General features: G+C 37.3%; 1 protein-coding gene and 1 long non-coding RNA gene across 8 annotated transcripts in view; one reads left to right on the forward strand and one right to left on the reverse strand.

The window, feature by feature from the left end:
* Positions 1-21,102, forward strand: part of THADA (THADA armadillo repeat containing) — a 329,048-nt gene that overhangs the window by 21,742 nt on the left and 286,204 nt on the right. For all 7 annotated transcript variants that reach the window (XR_004287706.1, XM_032351902.1, XM_032351903.1 and 4 more), the window contains 5 exons: positions 2,363-2,518; positions 3,449-3,571; positions 7,732-7,855; positions 13,898-14,049; positions 17,128-17,341. Coding sequence is in view for 6 of the 7 variants with exons in the window: in XM_032351902.1 (XP_032207793.1) it covers positions 2,363-2,518; positions 3,449-3,571; positions 7,732-7,855; positions 13,898-14,049; positions 17,128-17,341 (769 nt within the window). In the remaining variant the exon portion in view is untranslated. The remainder of the gene's footprint in view (positions 1-2,362; positions 2,519-3,448; positions 3,572-7,731; positions 7,856-13,897; positions 14,050-17,127; positions 17,342-21,102) is intronic.
* LOC116595496 lies at positions 1,645-19,988 on the reverse strand. The gene is made up of 3 exons (XR_004287711.1): positions 19,908-19,988; positions 15,519-15,521; positions 1,645-1,660 (listed from the first exon to the last, which is right to left on the reverse strand). It is a non-coding gene; the product is annotated as an uncharacterized LOC116595496 (long non-coding RNA).

Raw genomic sequence — 21,102 nt, forward strand, 5'->3', positions numbered from 1 at the left:
GCTCATGGGTTGGAAGAGCAAATACTGTTACAATATCTGTACTACCCAAAGCAATCTACACATTTAACGTAGTCCCTATCAAAATACCAATGGCTTTTCCCATAGAACTAGAACAAACAATCCTAAAATTTGTATGGAACCCTACGAAAGATCGCAAATAGCCAAAATAATCTTTTTTTTTTTTTTTTTTTAAGTATTTATTTCAGGGAGAGGGAGAGCAAGAGACAGAGTGCACAAGCATGAATAGGGGCGAGGGTATGGGAGTTGCAGAGGGAGAAGCAGACTCCCTACTGAGCAGGGAGCCTGATGCCGGGCTTGATCCCAGGACTCTGGGATCGTGACCTAAGCTGAAGCAGATGCTTAACCAACTGAGTCACCCAGGCAACCCTAGCCAAAGCAATCTGGAGAAAGAAAAATAAAACAGGAGGTATCACAATTCTACATTTCAAGTTATATTAAAGAGTAGTAGTAATTAAAACAGTATGGTGCTGGTATAAAAACAGACACAGAGATTAATGGACTAGAACAGAAAACCCAGAAATAAACCCACAATTATATGGTCAATTAATCTTTGACAAAGGAGGGATGAATATACAATAGGAAAAATATGGTGCTGGGAAAACTGGACAGCCACATGCAAAAGAATGAAACTGGACCACTTTCTTTCACTATACACAAAAATAAACCCCAAATGGATTAAGGACCTAAATGTGAGACCTAAAACCATAAAAATCCTTGAAGAGAGCACTGGCAGTAATCTCTCTGACATTAGCTGTAGCAGCATTTTTCTAGATCTGTCTCCTGAGGCAAGGGAAACAAAAGCAAAAATAAACTATTGGGACTACATAAAATTAAAAAGCTTCTGCATAGCAAAGGAAATAAGAAAACTAAAAGGCAGCCTACTGAATGGGAGAAGATATTTGCAAATGACATATCCAATAAAGGGTTAGTATCCAAAATATATAAAGAACCGATACAACTTAATACACAAAGAATAAATAATCCAATTTAAAAATAGGCAGAGGATATGAACAGACATTTCTCTAAGGAACACAGTTAGATGGCAACAGATGCATGAAAAGATGCTCAACATCATCAGGGAACTGTAAATCAGAACTACAGTGGGGTAACACCTCATGCCTATCAGAATGGCTAAAGTCAATACCATAAGAAACAACAAGTGTTGTCAAGGATGTGGAGAAAAAGGAGCCCTTGTGAACTATTGGTAGGAATGCAAACTACTTTAGCCACTGTGGAAAACAGTATGGAGATTCCTCAAAAAATTAGAAATAGAACTACCCCGGTGGTCCAGTAATTACACTACTGTGTTTTTACCCCCCAAAATCTAAAAACGCTAATTCAAAGGGATACATACAATATTATTTATAATAGCTAAACTATGGAAACTGCTGTAGTGTCCATGGATACATGAATGGATAAAGAAGAGGCGATTAAATATGTATACAGGCACATACATACAATGGAATATTACTCAGCTACAAAAAAGAATGAAATCTTGGCCATTTGCAATAACATGGATATAACTAAGTGAAATAAGTCAGAGGAAGACATATACCATGTGATCTCACTCCTGTGGAATTTAGGAAACAAAACAAATGAACAAAGGAAAAAAGAAAGACATAAAGAAACAGACCCTTAACTATAGAGAACAAACAGATAGTTACCAGAGGGGAGGTTGTTGGGGGGATGGGGGAAATAGGGGGTGGGAATTTAAGAGTACACTTACCATGATGAAGAAAAAGTAAACAAAATGATTTTAAAAAACCCCACATAATAAATACTAAAATGGAAGAACCCAAAACAAGTTCTGGAGGATGAGTCAGGATGTTTGGCAGGATTAGAGGGTTTGGTCCATTTTTTAGAGGCCTCCAATGCGAGGTTGAAGACTTAAGATTTCATTCAGTTGGTAACTGGGAACCAGAGCCATTCTGCCTTTACCAAGGAAGTAGAATTAATGGCAGCAGAGATGAATTTCCAGTGAGAGAGCAAAAAGAAACCAGAAGCCTTGTTAGATGTCCCTGATGGTAACCCAAGAGTGAGGTGATGAGGTCCTGGGGTAAAGTAGAGAAAAAAAAATGAAGTTGAACATTACCATGGAATAAGAATCTTTAAGATTGTTGACTTACAAATACCAATTGACACATTTAATAAAATAATTTTATATGAGTTACAGCCCCAGGATCTTTGGGATGAGGGAACCTTTCTGGAGTATACATGGGTAAACTGAGGTTTACTGGTTCCCGCCCCTCTTGGTAGCTTATGTAAGCAAACATGTCAGGTAGTCTACAATTTGCTTATTTCACTGAAAAATTAACATTTTATTGCTTCTCATTTGTTTTAGGTACGGATAGATACATTAGGCTTGCTTTGTGAAAGTAATAGAAGCACAGAAATGGTGTCCACGGAAGAAATGGAGTGGATTGAATTCTTTATCACATACAATCTTAACAGTCAGTCTCCAGGAGTGCGGCAGCAAATTTGTTCTCTTCTTAAAAAGGTAGAGTTTCGGGGCGCCTGGTGGCTCAGTGGGTTAAGCCTCTGCCTTCGGCTCAGGTCATGATCTCAGGATCCTGGGATCAAGCCCCGCATTGGGCTCTCTGCTCAGCAGTGAGCCTGCTTCCCCCTCTCTCTGCCTGCCTCTCTGCCTATTTGTGATCTCTCTCTCTGTCAAATAAATAAATAAAATCTTTAAGAAAAAAAGGTAGAGTTTCTCATCAGAGACTATAAGAAAGTGGTGAACCCTGTTCTGCAAATCATGTTTGAAAAGAGCTCGGATTTTGGGAGAGTGCGAGAATAATGGTCATGTGATTGGACTGCCTGTGAACATCCCTTCATGGCCTATCTGTGGACCATTCATTCTGTGATTCCACAGAGTTTACGTTTGAGATTCAAATCCAAGGTGTAAAGTCCTTTCATTTTGGTGCAAAATAAGTCAACTTGAGCTCTTTTTTTTGGAAAGAAAAAAAATGTGATGGATCTTTCTGGATGAAAGGTATTTTAGGAAAATTTGGTGAAAAGAAGAAAGATGCCCTTGTAATTTTATCATTTTAAGGGCCTCATGAAATGGTCATTGTTGACTAATTCAACTCAACTTAATTACATGCCTCATTTATGGGATGAACAATTGGGAGAGTACATAAGTGAGTATATCTTTAGTTTCATGTCAACCTAAAGGAAATAAAACTATGGGGGATTTAATGACTGTGTATTCTGGTTTGCAGTAGTATTTTGATTTTGGTTTTTAAAATATATGTTAATTTTCTGTCAGAAGGAAACTCTATGAATTTAATTAAGAGTTAGAAACCAGTATTCCCCTCTCTTGAAGTTTTAGTCTAAAGAATTTAGAAAATTTGTCCTTTGCCTTTTTTTGACTGATATTTAAGATTAATGTGGATTATATATGCTTCATTTTTCTTTTTCTTAAAAGTTGTTCTGTAGGATACAGGAAAGTTCTCAGGTGCTTTATAAACTGGAGCAAAGTAGATCCAAACATGAACCAGAGAATGAGTTAACCACACAGCCCCCTTCTGTTTCTTTACAGCAATATAAGGTAGGTGATCTATTTCTAAACATACGGGTATTTAAGAAACATAGAATAATTATGAATAAACATTAAAAGGAAGTACATGGAAGTCTCATGGTGAATGGTGTTTCTGTGTTTCTTTCCTTCAAGCTGGTTTTACATATTCCTTCTGGTGCTTTTTCTCTTGAGGTACCCTGGGTCATGGAACCCGTGATAGACTTGAGGCCTGTTACAGAGTAACAGTAATGGGTTAACCTCAATCCTTTACAGCTTAATGTGGGCCATGTGAATGTGGTACTTCAACAAAAAACTAATTGCTGGCCCCGAACTCCTCCACCCGATCCCAGGGTAGAAGATTGCTGTATCTGGGCCTGCTTCCCCTTTAGACTAATATGACTTACAGTGGCTTGATATTGGTGCCTCCTGGTCAGTGTTCCATCCCATTTGGGAGGGAGCATGAAGGGTAGGGCTAGGTTTTGGGGCCCTGTGTTAATGATATGGATGGAACCCCAGATACAGCAGCTCTAGTCTGGGCCAGGTCTCAGCTTGACAACCTTATATGTCTGTCCATCAGAACAGAATGAGTTTATTACTGGTTTCTTACTTCAGATCTAGCCTCTCAGAAGCAGGAATCCTCCTGTCTTTAAGACCTAGATAGAGGACAGAGCTCATCGATTGTATTGCATATAGGAAAACAATTACAGTAAATTAATGATACATTGGAGCCATGATACACTCACTATCTACTCTAAGGATTAGTATGGATGGCCCTTAGCTTTCCATTTTATATTTGAAAAATAAAAAGTCATCTAAAGAGGAATGTTGCTTTACCAAGGCTGATGTGAGCTTCATCTTTGTAAAATCCCAAGAGTAAGATGGGACAGTGACAACCTAAACTTTAAGGACATGTGCTTAGTCCCATTTCTGCCGCTGATTAGTTGGCTTACTTGATGAGTCTGTTTGACTGTAAGTGGGCTGAGTAACCTCTCTGAGAAGGCTGGCTTTGAGGATTAAATAAGAAAGCTCTTTGTAAATTCGAAATCACCCTAAAAAGCCTCCCACCCTAATGCTGGGAGTCATTAAAAGTGACTAGAGTGTATTCTGAGCACTTGCTTTGTGTGTGGACAGGTTATTTTCAGCCTTTCTTATCATTGCTAGATGTTCTAAGAAAACACAGCTCTTTTGCTTCTTTTTCAAGGGATAAAGTGACATTTGTGAAAACTGAGTTAAGTACTTAAAACACAAAACCTGTACAGTTGTGGATTGACATTCTGAATTTTCACATATGCATGGTTTCATAGTTTGACCTTGTAAATATATGTGTTTTTGGAAACTTAGCCCTTCAGCGTCGTAATCTGAGTCATTCTCATGGTTCTGATATTTCCTCCCAATTATAGTCATCTGTGGCTTTCGGAGATTGTGACTTTGGCCCTAAATTACTTATCATTGTCTTTATAATAGCGGGTGTCACGCATGGTGTATGGTAGGCTTTGCCAATCAATAAATTACATACATCTGGAGAGAAGAGGAGGCTGTTAGTTGGAAAAGATGTCTTCTAGTCTAGGGAAGGCGATTATTTCATGCCTAAAGGCGATTATTTCATGCCTAAATAACTAATATTATGAACTTAAAAACTTATAAGTTTACAAAATGCTTTGTACCCACATTCTCATTTAATAACAAAGCTGTGAGATAGGCATTATTATCCTCCCTTAACAAATGCGAAAACTTGGGTGCCTGGCTGGCTCAGTCAGTAGAGCGTGCAACTCTTTATCTCTGGGTTATGAGTTTGAGCCCCAGATTGGGCATAGAGCATAATTGAAAAGAAAATGAAAAACAGAACCTTGGAGAAGTTGAATAACCTGCCCAAGGTCCCTCAGTTACTAAGTGTTAGAGCCAGACCCCCATGCACATCTGCTCTCGCTTCTAAAAATCTGAATAGTTTTCCCCCTAGCACCTGCTTAATTGAAAGCTTGGAGGTAAGAAAGTACAGGGAGAATTTGGGGACTGGTGAATACACTCTTGGGAATGAATGACATGTAAGATGCTTGGAGCAACAAAAGAGACGGAACAGGAGATGAGTTCGAAAATGAAGTTGGGGCTGGGTATAGGATGTTTTTTGTTGTTTGCTCTAATAATCAAAACAGAGCTTAACTAACACATGTGTATATGTACAAATAAATAAAGTTTCTTTGTTTCCTTAGGAATACAAGTAAACTATTTTTATTTTTATCTATGAGGAAGCTGCTGTGGAGGTTCAGGAATTTCATTTTGTAGTTACACAACTAACAAGTGACAAAGCTGGAAGTACAAACCAATTTCATAGCTGCAGTTGGTTTCCCTCTCTAATAGCCTAATTGTTTCATCTCTTGTGTTTGACAGTGTAGCAGAATTTAGCATTGTATGGGTATTTGCAATTTGAAATCTATCACCTTTAACAATTTTAATGTCGCTTTTCAATAGCTTTAGCTATATAACATGGCAAGAAACCTTAAAGGCAAGTAGGGAAGATGCCTGCATAACCTAAAGAGATTTTTGAGTGCTAGGCTAAGGTATTTGGAGGCTGTTAAAAGTGACAAGAGCATATATCAAGGCTGTTCTATATGTTTAGGACAATATGCTTAGAACTAGGGATATAAATATATAAACGGTGGTCATGCCTCCACTATGGTTATAGTGTGGTGGAAGGAAAGAATCTATTTTTAAAAATATAAATGGTACTACAGTTAAGATTATTCCTATCTGATGAACTTATTACCCTTTAACATGAATACTGTACTACTCATTTATAATTAAAATGAGCTTAGGATATTTTCTTTCTTTCTTTCTTTTTTTAAGATTTTATTTATTTATTTGACACAGAGAAAGAGATCACAAGTAGGCAGAGAGGCAGGCAGAGAGAGAAGGGGAAGCAGCCTCCCTGCTGAGCAGAGAGCCTGATGCAGGGCTTGATCCCAGGACCCTAGGATCATGACCTGAGCCGAAGGCAGAGGCTTAACCCACTGAGCCACCCAGGCGCTCCAGGATATTTTCTTTTCTTTTTTCTTTTTTTTTCCCCAGGATATTTTCAATAACTACTTTGTTCCCTTGAAACCCAGTAGATTTTAAAAACTAGCAAACTCTTACTTAGGTCTTGCAAGGGCCTATAGGATAAATCCCCAGATTGTACATCATTGACCAAAGAAATGAATGCTGAGATCTTTTCTGGAATCAGTTGGGACTAGAACTGCTTATGTGCTTCTCAGTTACAAATATACATTGTTAGGGCATAGTGGTATATGTGAGATGCTTGAGAATCACGGCTTTTCCTTTTAATATTTTTTTTTTAAGATTTTTTTTTTTTTTTTTTGACAGACAGAGATCACAGTAGGCAGAGAAGCAGGTAGAAAGAAAGGGGGAAGCAGGCTCCCTGCTGAGCAGGGAGCCCATGCAGGGTTTGATCCCAGGAGTCTGGGGTCATGACCTGAGCGGAAGGCAGAGGCTTTAACCCACTGAGCCACCCAGGGACCCCTTCCTTTTAAGTTTTATGGTTTTCTATTCCATCTTATACAGAGACAGTAATAATAATTATTATTTTAACCAGAGAAAGAAGACTTTATCTTGGATGAACTATTTCCCATTTTTTGAAAATTGTATTTTACTGAAAATTTCCATTTTTTTATCATGTATGTATACAGAATGGCAGAGCAAGTGTCTCAAAGGGGAGTATAGAAGACAATGGGATAGTTGGATCTATTTATGAATTATGTCATTATAGCCACATTTATCAAGTATTGTACTTATCATATTTATCAAGTAGTTTGTATTGGATTTTTTTTTTTTGGTTATTTAAAAACTTTTAAAATATATATATAACTTTGATGCCTGAACATCTCTTATGAAGAAAACCAATATTTGTATAGCTTTAGCTTTCACCAAAAATGGGTGCTGGGTATTGGATTTTCTTGTGTGGACTACAATAGAAATTATACTTCTTGTTGACCCTACCAAAGTGGGGTTCATTGAAGTCATGATATAGCTTACAGTCAAGGGTACCAATCTGAACTGTCGAGCGCAGTAAATAGCATTGTTACTAAAAATCTTTTCCCTGTTAATTAAAGAAGAACCCCACTCTTAAAGGTGTTTCTTTGAAAATAACCTATTATGAGTTAAAGATTATACTTACTGTAATTTTTTTTTTCTTTTAGAATTTCATGTCATCCATTTGCAACCGTCTTTTCGAAGCACTGTTTCCTGGGTCTTCCTACCCAACTAGATTTTCAGCTTTAACCATTTTAGGCTCAATAGCTGAAGTTTTTCCTGTCCCAGAAGGTAAGCTTTCAATAATGTTGCGGGAAAGTATTTTTTCTTGCAAAACACGCTTTATTAACATTTTGTTTTATTTTAAGATTTAGCTTTTTTTTGTCTTGTGTTTAGGTTCTTAGGGGAGGTTTTTACGCTTAGTCTGTAATTCTTACTTGGACATAATTAAATTCGCCAGTAAAGGATGTAAGGCTGAGAAGTTGTTTTCAGTGGTCTTTATTTCCCAACCCAAAACTCCAGTTTTCATGGATTACGCTTATTATGAGAAGAGTTGCTTCTCTCAACCTCCAATTCATGTGTTGCTATTTGAAGATAGTGTACCATCTGTTCTTTAAGTTTTAAAAATTAGAACAAAATAATGGTTTCTTTATGTATAGCATTCCTCAGTGAGTCTTTTTGGTTAAAATGTGGTTTCCCTTATATGCTGTCAGTTTCATTAAGTCTTGATCTGGTTTCAGAAACGCAACATGAAGATGTCATTTCCAGGCATTCTGGTTTAGTGATAGCCTTTATTTCTCCTGTGGGGCACTCAAGAGGATGAACATTTAGCTTCCTTCTGAGTCAGTTTTTTTCCTTTTTGACAATCAATATTTCTTTTTATCTCTGTACTTGAGTGTGTATGTTTTGATGTGGATTTCTTGTTTGTGCTCAGTCTTCCTTGACTGTGGTCAAATAGAAAAATATCCTGCTCAGCTGTTCTATTGGAGAGAATGGCCAGAGGACCAGGGAGCTGTATAGTATAGTTGCCTTATTCTTTTTATTAGTAGCAGTAGTAGTATTTAGTATTATTATTTTTAGTTTAAATTTGTCAACAAAGTATAATTTTTCGGCAGGGAGGAGGATGGATTTTGCTGCTAATACAGCCTTGCTTCATTTGAAGGACACCATTTTTTTTTTCAAGTTTTTATTATGGAAAGATTCAAACAACCACAGCAAAGTTTCAGGAATAGTTCATGAACAGCCGTGTACCTGCTCCCTCGATTCATCAGTTGTTAATATTTTGCTGTATTTGGTTTAGCTCCATCTCGTTTATTTTCTAGCCATGACACAATGATCAAGTTCAGGATATTTAATGTTGACATGATGCTGTTATCTAATATATAATCCATAAAAAAATTTGCCAGTTATCCCGTTAAGTGGCTTTTTTTAGAAAAGGGAAGTTTTTGCTGTGATCTGGGAAACTATCCAAGATTACACAGTGCATTTTGTTGTTATGCCTCTTTAGCCTCCTTCAATCTGGAAAGTTTTTTATTTTGCGACATTAACATTTTGGGAGAATGTGTCTGCATTTGGGTTTGCCTTATTGTTTCCTCATGATTGATTTAGGTTGTGCATTTTGGGTAAGAATATTGCACAGGTAATGTGATGTTCTTCCCAGGGCATCGTATCAGGAGGTACATGAGTTTGGTTTGTCCTGTTACTCATGATGATAAATTTGATCACCTGATTAGGATAATAAGTGGTAGGCTGAAAAGCAACCCACAAAGGATATCATTAAATCTTTAGAACCTGTGAATGTGAACCTTACGTAAAAAAGGGGCCTTTGTAGATATGATAAATTAAGTATCTTAAAATGAGATAATTTCTGGATTATCTGGATGGGCCTAAATGCCACCACAGCTGTTGTTAGAGGAACAGAGGGAGATATGACACACAGAATAGGAGGAGTTACTATGATAGTGGATGTGGGTATTGGAGTATATGGCTTCAAACCATAGAATGCTGGCAGCCTCCAGAAGTGGAACAAAGCAAGGCATGAGTTTTCCCTTAGAACCTCTAGACTACACATGCCCCCACCAGCACCTTTTATCAGACTAATTGGACATTAAACAAAATGGCTTCCAGTACTGTGAAAAAATATGTTTGTGGTTTTGAGCCACCAGGTGTATGGTAATGTGTTACAACATGACAGAAAATGAATACAGTGGTATCTATCAGTTAAGGGAATTTCAATGGTACTGCAACCGAATTTAGAAAATAAGGTTTTTCTTGAGAGTGATTTGATTACCCATTTAACAAAAATTTTTCTGTATGTTTAATATAGTTATGGTTGTACCTAGGTGTTGAGAAAGAACACTAGCCTGAATTGCACTGGTAATTTTTTAATTGAGAGAGTGTTTAATATATTTAAGTGTACTTTAAAAAGTGAATAACCTGAGTCATCTTCCTAATGAATGAGTCACATATAATTGGGCAGTGACTGATATCACAGTAATTATGTTAATTAAACAACTGGGAGGTAATGCAAGTGGAGCAAACCATACTTTACCCATTAACTATCTTTCCTCTTTCTTTCCTTCTTTCTTTCTTTCTAGAGAGGGTGAAGGGGTGGGAAGTGTAGAAGCAGAGAGGAAGAGGGGGGTGGGGAGAATCTTAAGCAGCTTCCATGCCCAGAGCAGAGCCTGATGCAGGCCTGGATCTCATGACCCTGAGATCATGACCTGAGCTGAAATCAAGAGTCTGGACACTTAAGCAACTGAGCCACCCAGGCGCCCCTTTAGCCATGAACTTTAAAGGGGGCTAAGGAGGCACAACCATGAATTACAGGGTGGAAAAACACGAATTCATTCTTTACCTTTCTTCAAGAACTTGAATGTGGGTTTTTATATTATTTTTTTGAAGAACTGTGATTTGGGATTAGTCAAAATGGTTTCTGCCCTTCCTTGAGTATATCCTAGTTCAAGAAGAATAAGCCACATGTACCTTTTTCACTTAGAATAAATGTCACAGTATTCGTGGTGAAAAATTGGATTTCACAATTATATTAAAAGGGTTTGCCCAGCAAATATTTATTTAATGCTTATTATATATGTCAAACAGCTAAGGATATGCGGTGTACAAAACAAAATGCTTCCTATTCTTGAGCTTAGATATTTTAGTGAGGGAGATGACAATAGATTCACAAGTAACACATAGAATATCAGATGGAGATAAGTATTATGAAAAAATATTTCAGGAAGGAAAGTTGGGGGAATATAGAGTTTAGGAGGGTGGGGAGCTGTTTTATACAATGGTGTCAGAGAAGATTTCAGATTTGAGCAGAGCTCCTAAACAGCCAGTGGATCAAAGAAGAAATCATAAGGGAAATTAGAAAATACTTTGAGAGGAAGGAAAAAAGACCATAATTATCAGAACTTATGGGATGAAGCAAAAGCAGTGCTGTTAGGGAGATTTAGAGCTGTAAATACAAAAACGAGAAACGATCTCAAATCAATAAGCTAACTTTACACCTCAAGGAATGAGAAAGAGAAGAGCAAACCTAACCCAAATTTAGTAGAAGGAAGGAAATGAAGATTAGAACAAAGACAAACAACATGGGGAATAGGAAAACATTATAGAGAATCAATGAAAACAAACATTTGTTTCTTTAAAAGGTCAACAAAATTGACAAAATTTTAGCTATACTAAGAATAAAACAAAAGAAGGTGCAAATAACAAAGATCAGAAATACAAGCAGGGACATTTGTACTGGCCTTACAGAAATAATTTTCAATAAATTAGGTAGCTTAGATGAAATGGACAGATTCTTAGAAACAGACAAATTGCTGACTTAATAAATAGAAAATTTGTTATCTGTAGCAAATAAGAGGTCAGGTCAGTAATTAAAAGCCTCTCAGTAAAGGAAAGTCCACAGGGAGTGGCTTTACTGGTGAATTCTACTGAACATTTAAAAAATTAGTGTCAGTTCTTCTCAAACTCTTCTAAAAAATTGGACAGGAGGGAACATTTCCAAACTCATTCTATGAAGCCAGCATCACCATAGTACGAAAGCCAGATGGAGATACCACAAGAAAACTAGAAGATACCGCAAGAAAAAACTATAAGATACCACAAGAAAACTATGCCCTTATGAGCATAAATGCAAAAATTCTCAAGAGAATACTAGCAAACCAAACCCAACACCATATTAAAAGTATTATACCCATGACTAACCAAAGTGGAATTTATCCCAGGAATGCAGGGGTGGTTCAATGTAAGAAAAAAATAGTCGATGTAATATGCCACATTAAAATGATGGGGGGGAAATCCCATGATAATCTCAATTGATACAGAAAAACTGTTGACAAAATTCAGCATCCTGATATGATAAATAAACACTCAAGAAACTAGGAATAGAAAGGAGCTTCCTCAGTAGGTTAAAGGACATTCATGAAAAACCCACACTTAACACGAAACTCAGTGGTAAAAGACTGAAAGAAGGTCTTTCCTTTGTGATCAGGAACAAGACACAGATGCTCATTTGCCCACTGGTGTCACCATTGTACTGCAAACTTCAACCAGAGCAGCAAGGCAAGAAAAAGGAATTAAAAGCATCTGAGTTGGAAAAGAAGCAAATTTAATCAGAGGCATGAATGAAATGACAAAAACTCCATTCACTTGCTTTAGGAATTTCACAGGTTTGCACTAACTTGTGAATTAAGATTAAAAAAGAAATGCGGGGGCGCCTGGGTGGTTCAGTGGGTTAACCCTCTGCCTTCGGCTTGGGTTATGGGTCCTGGGATCGAGCCCTGCATCGGGTTCTACACTCAGCAGAGAGCCTGCTTCCCTCCCCCAACTGCTTGTCTCTCTCTTCCTACTTGTGATCTCTCTCTGTCAAATAAATAAATAAAATCATTTTTAAAAAATAAATAAAAAAGAAATGCGCATCATATTGAACATCTTCATGTTTTCAGGTGTTATCAGAGTGGGTAGTATGTTAAATCTTGTTAATGTTCTTTGCATTTTGTGAAACCTGTTATTGCCACAATTGTTTAGTCTTAATCTCAGAGTTAAGTGGATTTGGTGACTACCATCATTTTTTGGTGATAGTTTTTCTGTTCATTTCTTGGTTGGCTGCAGTTCACCTTTATTTTGAGAAGAGTTATTGGGGAAATATAGTTCTTAATTTCTTAAACATTCAAAAATGCTTCTATTGACATTGTTCTTGATGCTGGAGTAGGATTTTTTTTTTAAGATTTATTTATTTATTATTCAAGAGAGACAGAGAGAGCATAGGGGAGGGGCAGGCGGAGAGAGTGAATCCTCAAGCAGACTCCGCCCTGAGTGTGGAGCCCAGTGCAGTACTGAATCTTGAGACACTGAGATCATGACCTGAGCCAAAATCAGGACTTGGATGCTTAACCAACTGAGCCACTTGACGCCCCTGGAGTAGGATGTTGATGTATAATTTTTCACCACACCTTTCTCTGAGGATGTTGCTCCACAGTCTTCTAGCACTACATGTTGCTAAGGTGAAGAGTTAATGTTGTCCCATTTTGGAGATAAATTGAGCTTTTGTGCCTGAATAGCCAGAAGACGCCTTCGCTATCTTTGATGCCTAGCAATTCTAGTAGGATACATCATCATATCAATTATTCTGTGTTGGTTTAACTAAGACATGGTAGGACTTGGGATTCTAGGTTAAGACATTTTACAAAGATTTTTTAGAAGTCATTCCTAAATTTATTATTTTTTTTTATTTATTTAAAAACTAACTTAGGAATCTTTTATATACAGTATATCCTTTTGAAAAAGAATGAAGTGGTTTTGTTTATTTATATATTTTTAAAGATTTAAAAAATTCATTTATTCATGAGAGACAAAGAGAGAGACAGGCAGAGTCAGAGGGAGAAGCCTCAGGGAGCCTGATGAGGAACTTGATCCCAGGAGGCCTAAGCTGAAGGCAGAGGCTTAACCAACTGAGCCACCCAGGTGTTCCTAGAATGAATTGGTTTTAAATAAAATTTTAAGAAGTGCTTTTTATTTGGGGAACTTTAATATTTATTTTATCATTTTAGGAAATAAGGAAAAATTATTCTTTTGTGCTATTATAGGTAAACTGTGAATGTGAATATTTGCACCAATTTTCTATAAATTTGGTCAGATAACTTCAACGTGTTGATTTCCTTTTTCTTTTATTAACTTAAAAAAAAATTATTTATTTAAGTAGGCTGCATGCCCAATGTGGGTCTTAAACTCACGAGTCTCAGATCAAGAGTCCCATGCTCTACCAAGTGAGCCAGCTAGGCGCCACCTCTTATTATTCACTTTTAAATCTTTTTCTATTTTTAGGTCAAGTCCAAACAGTGTATCAGCTGAGCCATGATATTGATATTAGTCGCTTCCACACACTAATGGAATGTTTTACCAGCACTTTTGAAGAAGTCAAGATTTTAGCATTTGATCTTCTGATGAAGTTACCAAAAACAGTTCTACAGTTTCAGGTATTCGGACCTTTCCTGTGTGAATGTGAATGTGGTGTATGCTTGAAGACTTTATTTTAGCAGCAAATAAAGCAGTCTGTGGATTACGCAGGCTTTTTGCGTCTGCCTTCTCACATCTTCTGATCCTTCAGTTATTATTAATACTCCTAGTGTTGCAGGGTGAGCGGTTGGAGGATAGGGATGGATGGTGTGAAGAAAGGAAATACCATGAGAGAAAATGAACTGCAGATCCTTGAGTTTTGCTTCTTTTATTGTTTTGGTAAAAAAAGGATGTGTAAGAAGTGGTAGGTTTTCTTGCTCACAGGAGTATTCGTAGATTTCAGTTAACTGTGGTCTCCCCAGTTCCCGTTTTCCCGTGGACATGTTAATATTCTGTCAAAACACATCACTTACAGTAACTTGCGTTTTTTGAGATAACATTCTTGCTAAGTTGACTGGGAAGCTGAGTGTAAGTGAGGCAGAGAACGTGTTTCTGATCTTCCAACAAGCAATAGCTAAACTGAGACTGAAACTCAGTACTTGAGGTTAACAGCAGTTTTCTCCCCCGGCCTTCTACCCCATCCCAGCCCCCATTCTCTTCCTGACAGCAGGCACTGCCAAACGTGGGGTGGGAAGAAAAGGGGGGGCTTGAGAGTGAGGGCACAGCATGGGGATGGGTCTGCAGGGGACACTCCAGCCGAGGTGCTTGGCTGTGCCCTTGGGGTGTGTTCTGGGGCTGTGAGATCACCAGCATCCGTGGGTTTACTGGCTCTAGGGCTTTGCTCTGGCTTTCTGTTAGAGCTATATAGAAGCCAAAGGCGTCTACCAGGCCTGGTGCTGTTCTCTGTTCTCTGGCTATTAGGCTCTAGTAGGGCAGGACAGCTTGTAGATACAGTGGATTCTTCTTCTTCTTCTTCTTTTTTTTTAAAGATTTTATTTATTTATCAGAGAAAGAGCACGAGAGCAGTGGAAGGGATAGTGGGAGAGGGAGAAAGATGTTCCCACTGAGCAGGGAGCCTAGTGCGGGGCTTGATCCTAGGACCCTGTGGTCATGACCTGAGCCAAAGGCAGATGTTTAACCCACTGAGCCACCCAGGCACCCTGAGATTCAGTGGGATTCTGTAGGAGCTCATGTCAGAGAGCACAAGGTATCTGTTTCATTGGCTTCAAGATGGCATTGCAAGATCCTAGAGCATCTTTTCTAACTTGGGTCTGTATTAGGAGTGGTTCTCCAGTGTCCATTTATCTTTGTGATCTTTCAGGTGCCTTGGTAAGCAGAAGCTTCTTTTGATGCTTGGGCTTCTAACTGTTGTACCAAATGGAGTTTTTAAAGGAGGTGCTTTCTCTTCCTTTCTTCTCTCCCACCTGCTCATTCTCCTTGTCCCTTACCATTCATCACACTGAAGCGTTTTATTATGTATGATATATATGTGTCATTTATATATCATACATATATACCTATGACTCATTCCTGGCAAATATTTTGAAACTATCTCAAGTCGGTGCGGGGGGGTTGGGTATATATATAGCACCTATATGAAAGACTTGGTTGGTCCTTTGAGATAACTTTAAAATGTTTTTGAATCCAAACTAATTTCTCTAAGGACCTATGTATATATTTTTTTGATGGCATATTTTTGTAGTGTATGACTTTATTACTCACATTGTCTGTTGCCCTTTTTTCTTGTAGAGCTACATATCCAAGGTCTTTATATTTTTACTGACTTTAGATGATAGAACAAAGGTATTTTATTTATTTTAAGATTTTATTTATTTATTTGAGAGAGAGAGAGAGAGAGAGCACATGCGCACGCAAGTGAGACAGCACAAGCAACAGGAGCAGCAGAGGGAGAGGGAGAAGCTGACTCCCCACTGACTGGGGAGTCAGTGGACCCTGGGATCCCAGGATCCTGGGATCATGACCTGAACTGAAGGCAGATGTTCCAGGTGCCCTGGAACAAAGATATTTTAGACTCCAAAGGCTATTTATTGTGTTTCTTACTTGTCAGTTAAGCAATTCAGGGACCTAATTGTTCATTATAAAAAAATAATGGCTTAGATGCTTAATTGGTTCTTTTTAGTATTTTGGCCACTCTAAGTTTTTTAGGTCACAGAAAATTAAACTTATCAAATGATAAAGAATTTAAACTGAAAGAAACTGGTATTTGAATCAATATGTTTGATATCTATTGTAAATTAATAGATTTCCAATTAAAGTAAATATTGGTGTACCTATAGCCAAATTAAAAGTTAATCTTGTAATGATTTGTTTCCCTTGCATTAGACAATTATGGAGTAATCCTAGTAGAATTAATACTATTGAGCAGTGAAACCCTGAGACTCAGTGTAGTGAACATGTAATATGCCAGCCATGGAGCTGGGTTGAGGACCCATGTCTCTTGACCTCAGCCCAGTGCCTTTCCATACAGATTACAGTGAACTGTCCTTTATTCTCTTCTTTAGGACATGTGAGTGGATGTTTCTATGACATACAGGTGTGGGAGCTCTGATGGAGAATTTCTGAGGCTGATATGATCACTTTATTTGCCATATATATATATATAGAGAGAGAGAGAGAGCGCAAATCCATATCTATGTATGTATATGGATCTTTGCCAGGAATAGCCTTGTGGATTTGTACTTTTATGTACTTTTGTGTGAATTTCTATTTTTTTTCCATTGAATTTGCTAAATGGGGAGGGGGTTGGCGGGGAGTGTAGGAGTATGCTGCTCAGGTAAAACAGACTTCAGCATACAAAAAAAAACCCCTCTGGTCTATATGGAAATAAAAAGATTTCTGATTATAGTCATCGCCGAATTTCTACAAGAAAAAGTATGCTTCTGCTGGAGAAAGAGGTACTAAAAAAAAAAAGCTTTATTAGTGTCAATTTCCCAATTACATTATTTTCAAGATCCTCATCACTAGAGCTGAGTAATAATAATAATCAGTAATAAAAATGTCTAACCTATATTCTGGGGAAAAGGGAATTGAATTAATATTTATGTCAAGTTTCAGTTATGTGGCAGGCTCTGATTTTAAATTCCTTCAAATTAAAGAAATGTTTCAGTGACAGTTACTGAGTCTGTTCTTTATTCCAGGATTCAGAGAAACTGCAAGGCTTATTCCAGGCAGCATTGGAGCTCAGCTCAAGCACTAAACCATATGACTGTGTGACAGCTTCCTACCTGCTGAACTTCTTAATCTGGCAGGATGCCCTGCCCTCATCTCTGTCTGCCTACTTAAAAACTCAGCAGGCTACATGTGGAGCTGAAGATAAGTCTGCCATTATGGTGGAGAGGAACACATTAATGGGTTTGTATTGAATAAATGTCCTTTTGCTGTTGCTTATCAAAACCAGTATCTTACTTTCTCTCTATTCATTTAGTTAGCGTAGCTAGTGGCAAACATTTATTTTGTGTTTTTTACATTTTTAAAAATTTTTTAAAAGGTTTTTAAAATTTATTTGAGAGAGAGAATGAGGAAGAGAGAGATTAAGAACACAAACAGCAGGGAATAGCCGAGGAAGAGGGAGAAGCAGGCTTCCTGCTAAGCAGGGAGCCCAACTTGGAGCTTGATCCCAGGATCCTGAGATCATGACCTGAGCCACCTAGGAGCCCCTATTTTGTGTTTTGTTTTGGGGTTTTTTTTTGGTTTGTTTGTTGTTGTTGTTTGCTTTTTTTTATTGAAGAGTTTACTAACATATAAGAATACTGCGAATTTCTCTTTTGCAAATAAATAATTTACTCAGCTGTAACACTGTTTCTAAACAGAGGATTCATGTTTAAATTTATGTTTAAATAATCTACTTATTTGTAGATTATGCAAATGGACACTAGTAGAGTTCTTATTTAAATAGGACATCTTTATAAAAAATGTACTTTTTTGGGGGCAGAAATTTTACTATGACTATAGCTAGATCATCTTTGCTCTTTCTATAAAGAGCAGAGTTCTTTTGTCTATCAAGTTTATGTTTTAACTGAGTGTCAGACCCCTGCCTTTTACTCTTCCCATATAGCCAGTTGTAAAACTAGCTGACTGGTTTAGGTCTAGTGATTCCCAATAAATATTTCTTGGGGATTCATGTGCTTAATTTTGTGCTAATAAATCTTCATTTGGACTTGTAAATAAGGACAGATACGGATTTTTATTTAAAAAAAAATAAAAGAGAGAGAGTGAGGTCAGATGTAGGAAGAGTGTTAAAAACTGTTGTCTCCAAGATGGTAAAAAATGCCCCAAGAAAGGGAACTAATAATAGGAGAAAATTAGGAGGCCGTGGGGATAAGGAAGGGACAAGTGCCATGGAAGATAGCACCTGTCCACTCTAGTTGCTTCAGGGCTGGACTCAAAAGGAGACCTTAATACACGACAGGAAGAAGTTTGTACTTGGGGCAAACTGTTCATGGACAGGCTTTCAAATTCAAGTCATTTAAAAAAACTTTGAGATATTTCAAGCATAGAAGAATATTTAAATATAGATATAGGCTATAAATAGTAATTGTATAAAAATGTCACAAGTTTTATTCCCAAGCTAGGTAATTACACTCAATTAAGAAGTACAATAGCACCCATACCTTTAAAGCTTCTCTTCTATCCTAGCTCCCTCCCTGGCCACATAATAACTCTTCTGTATTTTATATCAGTCTTTCATCTTGTTTTTACCAAAATTTTACCACCCATGTATATATCATTAAGCAATATATTATTTACTTTGACATGATTTTAAATTTTATATAAATAGTACCATATGTATTATACAAATTTACTACATTTTATTAATGCATTCTCCTGTTGAGGGACTTCTTTTTTCTAAATAAATCATGCTGATGTGAACATTCTCATATATATCTCTTCTAATGGACAGGTCTGAGATACTATGGTAAACAAAAAAGTAGAATAGCCTTGTTATAAAGTATGTGCATCTTCAACTTAACTAGGTGATGGCAAATAGATTTTTAAATTACATTACCACCAATAAATTTTGAAGAGTTGTGTATTACATCATCACTATAACTTGCTATTGTCAGATTTTAGAGGTTTATGGAATATAAAGTGGTATCTTGTGGTTTCATCTTGCATTTTTCTGGTTGCTAATGCAACTGAGCATCTTTTTACATGTTTATAACAATTCACTTCTCCCCTTCTGTGAAATTCCTGTTCGTGTTCTTTAGTTTTCTGTAGGGCTGTTTGTCTTTCTCCTATTGATTTTTTAGGACTTCTTTGTGTATTTTAAATGTTAATAATTTACTTGTTATACACAGCTTTAAAATTTAAAGTATAACTCTAGAGGGGTTAGAGGAGATACCGTCTGTGCTGGGATAACTGGGTAGTTACATGCAGAAGAATGAAGCTGAACCTACTTCTTTATACCATATGCAAAAATTAGTTTAAAATGGATCAAAGACCTAAATACAAAAACTAAAAAGAACAAAACTCTTAGAAGAAAACACGAGGTAAATCTTTGTAATCTTAGATTAGGTAGTGGTTTCTTAGATCTGGCACCCACAGCACAAGCAAAGAAAAAATAGATAAATTGGACTTAATAAAAATTTGAAACATGTCAAGGATGTCCTTAAGAAAGTGAAAAGACAACCTGTAGAATGGGAAGCATATTTGGGGTTCCTTTATCTGAGAAAGGACTTATATCTAGAATATATAAGGAATTTTTACAACTCCCTAATAAAATGATATAACCAAATTTAAAAATGGACAAAGAATCTGAATAGACATTTCTCCACAAAAGATAAATGTGAAAAATAATCACATGAAAAGATGTTCCACATCATTAGCCGGTAGGGAAATGCAAATCCAAATTACAATAAGGAAGCACTTCACACCCAGTAGGGTGGCTATAAACAAAATAAAAGCAGAGCCCTCACACGCTGCTGGCGGGAATATAAAATGGTACAGCTACATTGGAAAACAGTCTGGCAATTCCTTAGAAAGTTAAACATGGCATTACCCTATGATCCTACAGTTCCACACTGAGGCTGCTGTAACAGGATACCATAGCCTGGGTGGCTTCAACAACAGACATTTAGCTCTCATGGTTCTGGAGGCTGGGAAGTTCAAGATTAAGGTGTGAGCAGTTTCAGTTCTTGGTGAGAACCCTCTCCCTTGCTTCAGACAGCACCCTTCTTGCTCTGTGCTCACATGGAGGAGAGGAAGCCAGCTCTGGTCTCTCTTCCCCTTCTTAGAAGGACTCTGATCTCGTCATGGGGGTCCCACTCTCACAATCTCATCTAAACCTAATTTCCTCTTAAAGACTCCCATTTTCAAATATGGGACTTGGGGCTTCAAATAGGAATTTGGGGAAGGATGTAAACATTTAGTCCATACTGGACATACATTGAGAGAAATGAAAACTGTGCCCAAACAAAGACTTGTATGTGAATGTTCACAGAATTATTCTTAATAGCCAAAACACAGGAACAGCTCCCATGTCTGTTAACTGGTAAATGGATAAATAAAATGTGGTGTGTTCATACAAGGGACTGTTTTTCAGCCATAAAAAGGAATGAAATACTTGTATGATCCAGTGTGGATGAACTCCAGAAAACACTGGAAGAAGCCCCATATTTTATGATTCTGTTTATGTATGTTCAGAATAGGCAAATCTATAGACTTAGAAAATAGATAAGTTTTTGCTTAGGGCCGGGGATGGTGAGAGATGCAAGGAGGGGAGTGAATGATAATGGGTAAGGGTTTTTTTGGGGGGGGATTAAAATGTTCTAAAATTCACTGTAGTGATGATTGCACATATCTGTGAATATACTAAAAACCACTGACTTATATACTTGAAATGTGTAAATTGTGTGGTATGTGAATTATACCTCAAGAAAGGCATTGTTTAAAAAAACCACAAAACAACAACTGTTCAAGTAGCCCATGGTGCATGGGTCTGGTTCCCTAGATAGAGGATGTCTAGGAGGAATTATTCAGAGTCAATGCTGAAAATGGATCCAGGAAGTTAGGGAAAGACCCAGTTATGCTTTCTTGACTGGAAATGCATAGCAGGCTGGATCACTTTGAAAATTTCTTTTTTAATATAAAACCTCTAACACAGTTGAGTTGAG

Source organism: Mustela erminea, chromosome 7, assembly GCF_009829155.1.
Source record: "Mustela erminea isolate mMusErm1 chromosome 7, mMusErm1.Pri, whole genome shotgun sequence".
In the NCBI taxonomy this organism is placed as follows: Eukaryota; Metazoa; Chordata; class Mammalia; order Carnivora; family Mustelidae; genus Mustela; species Mustela erminea.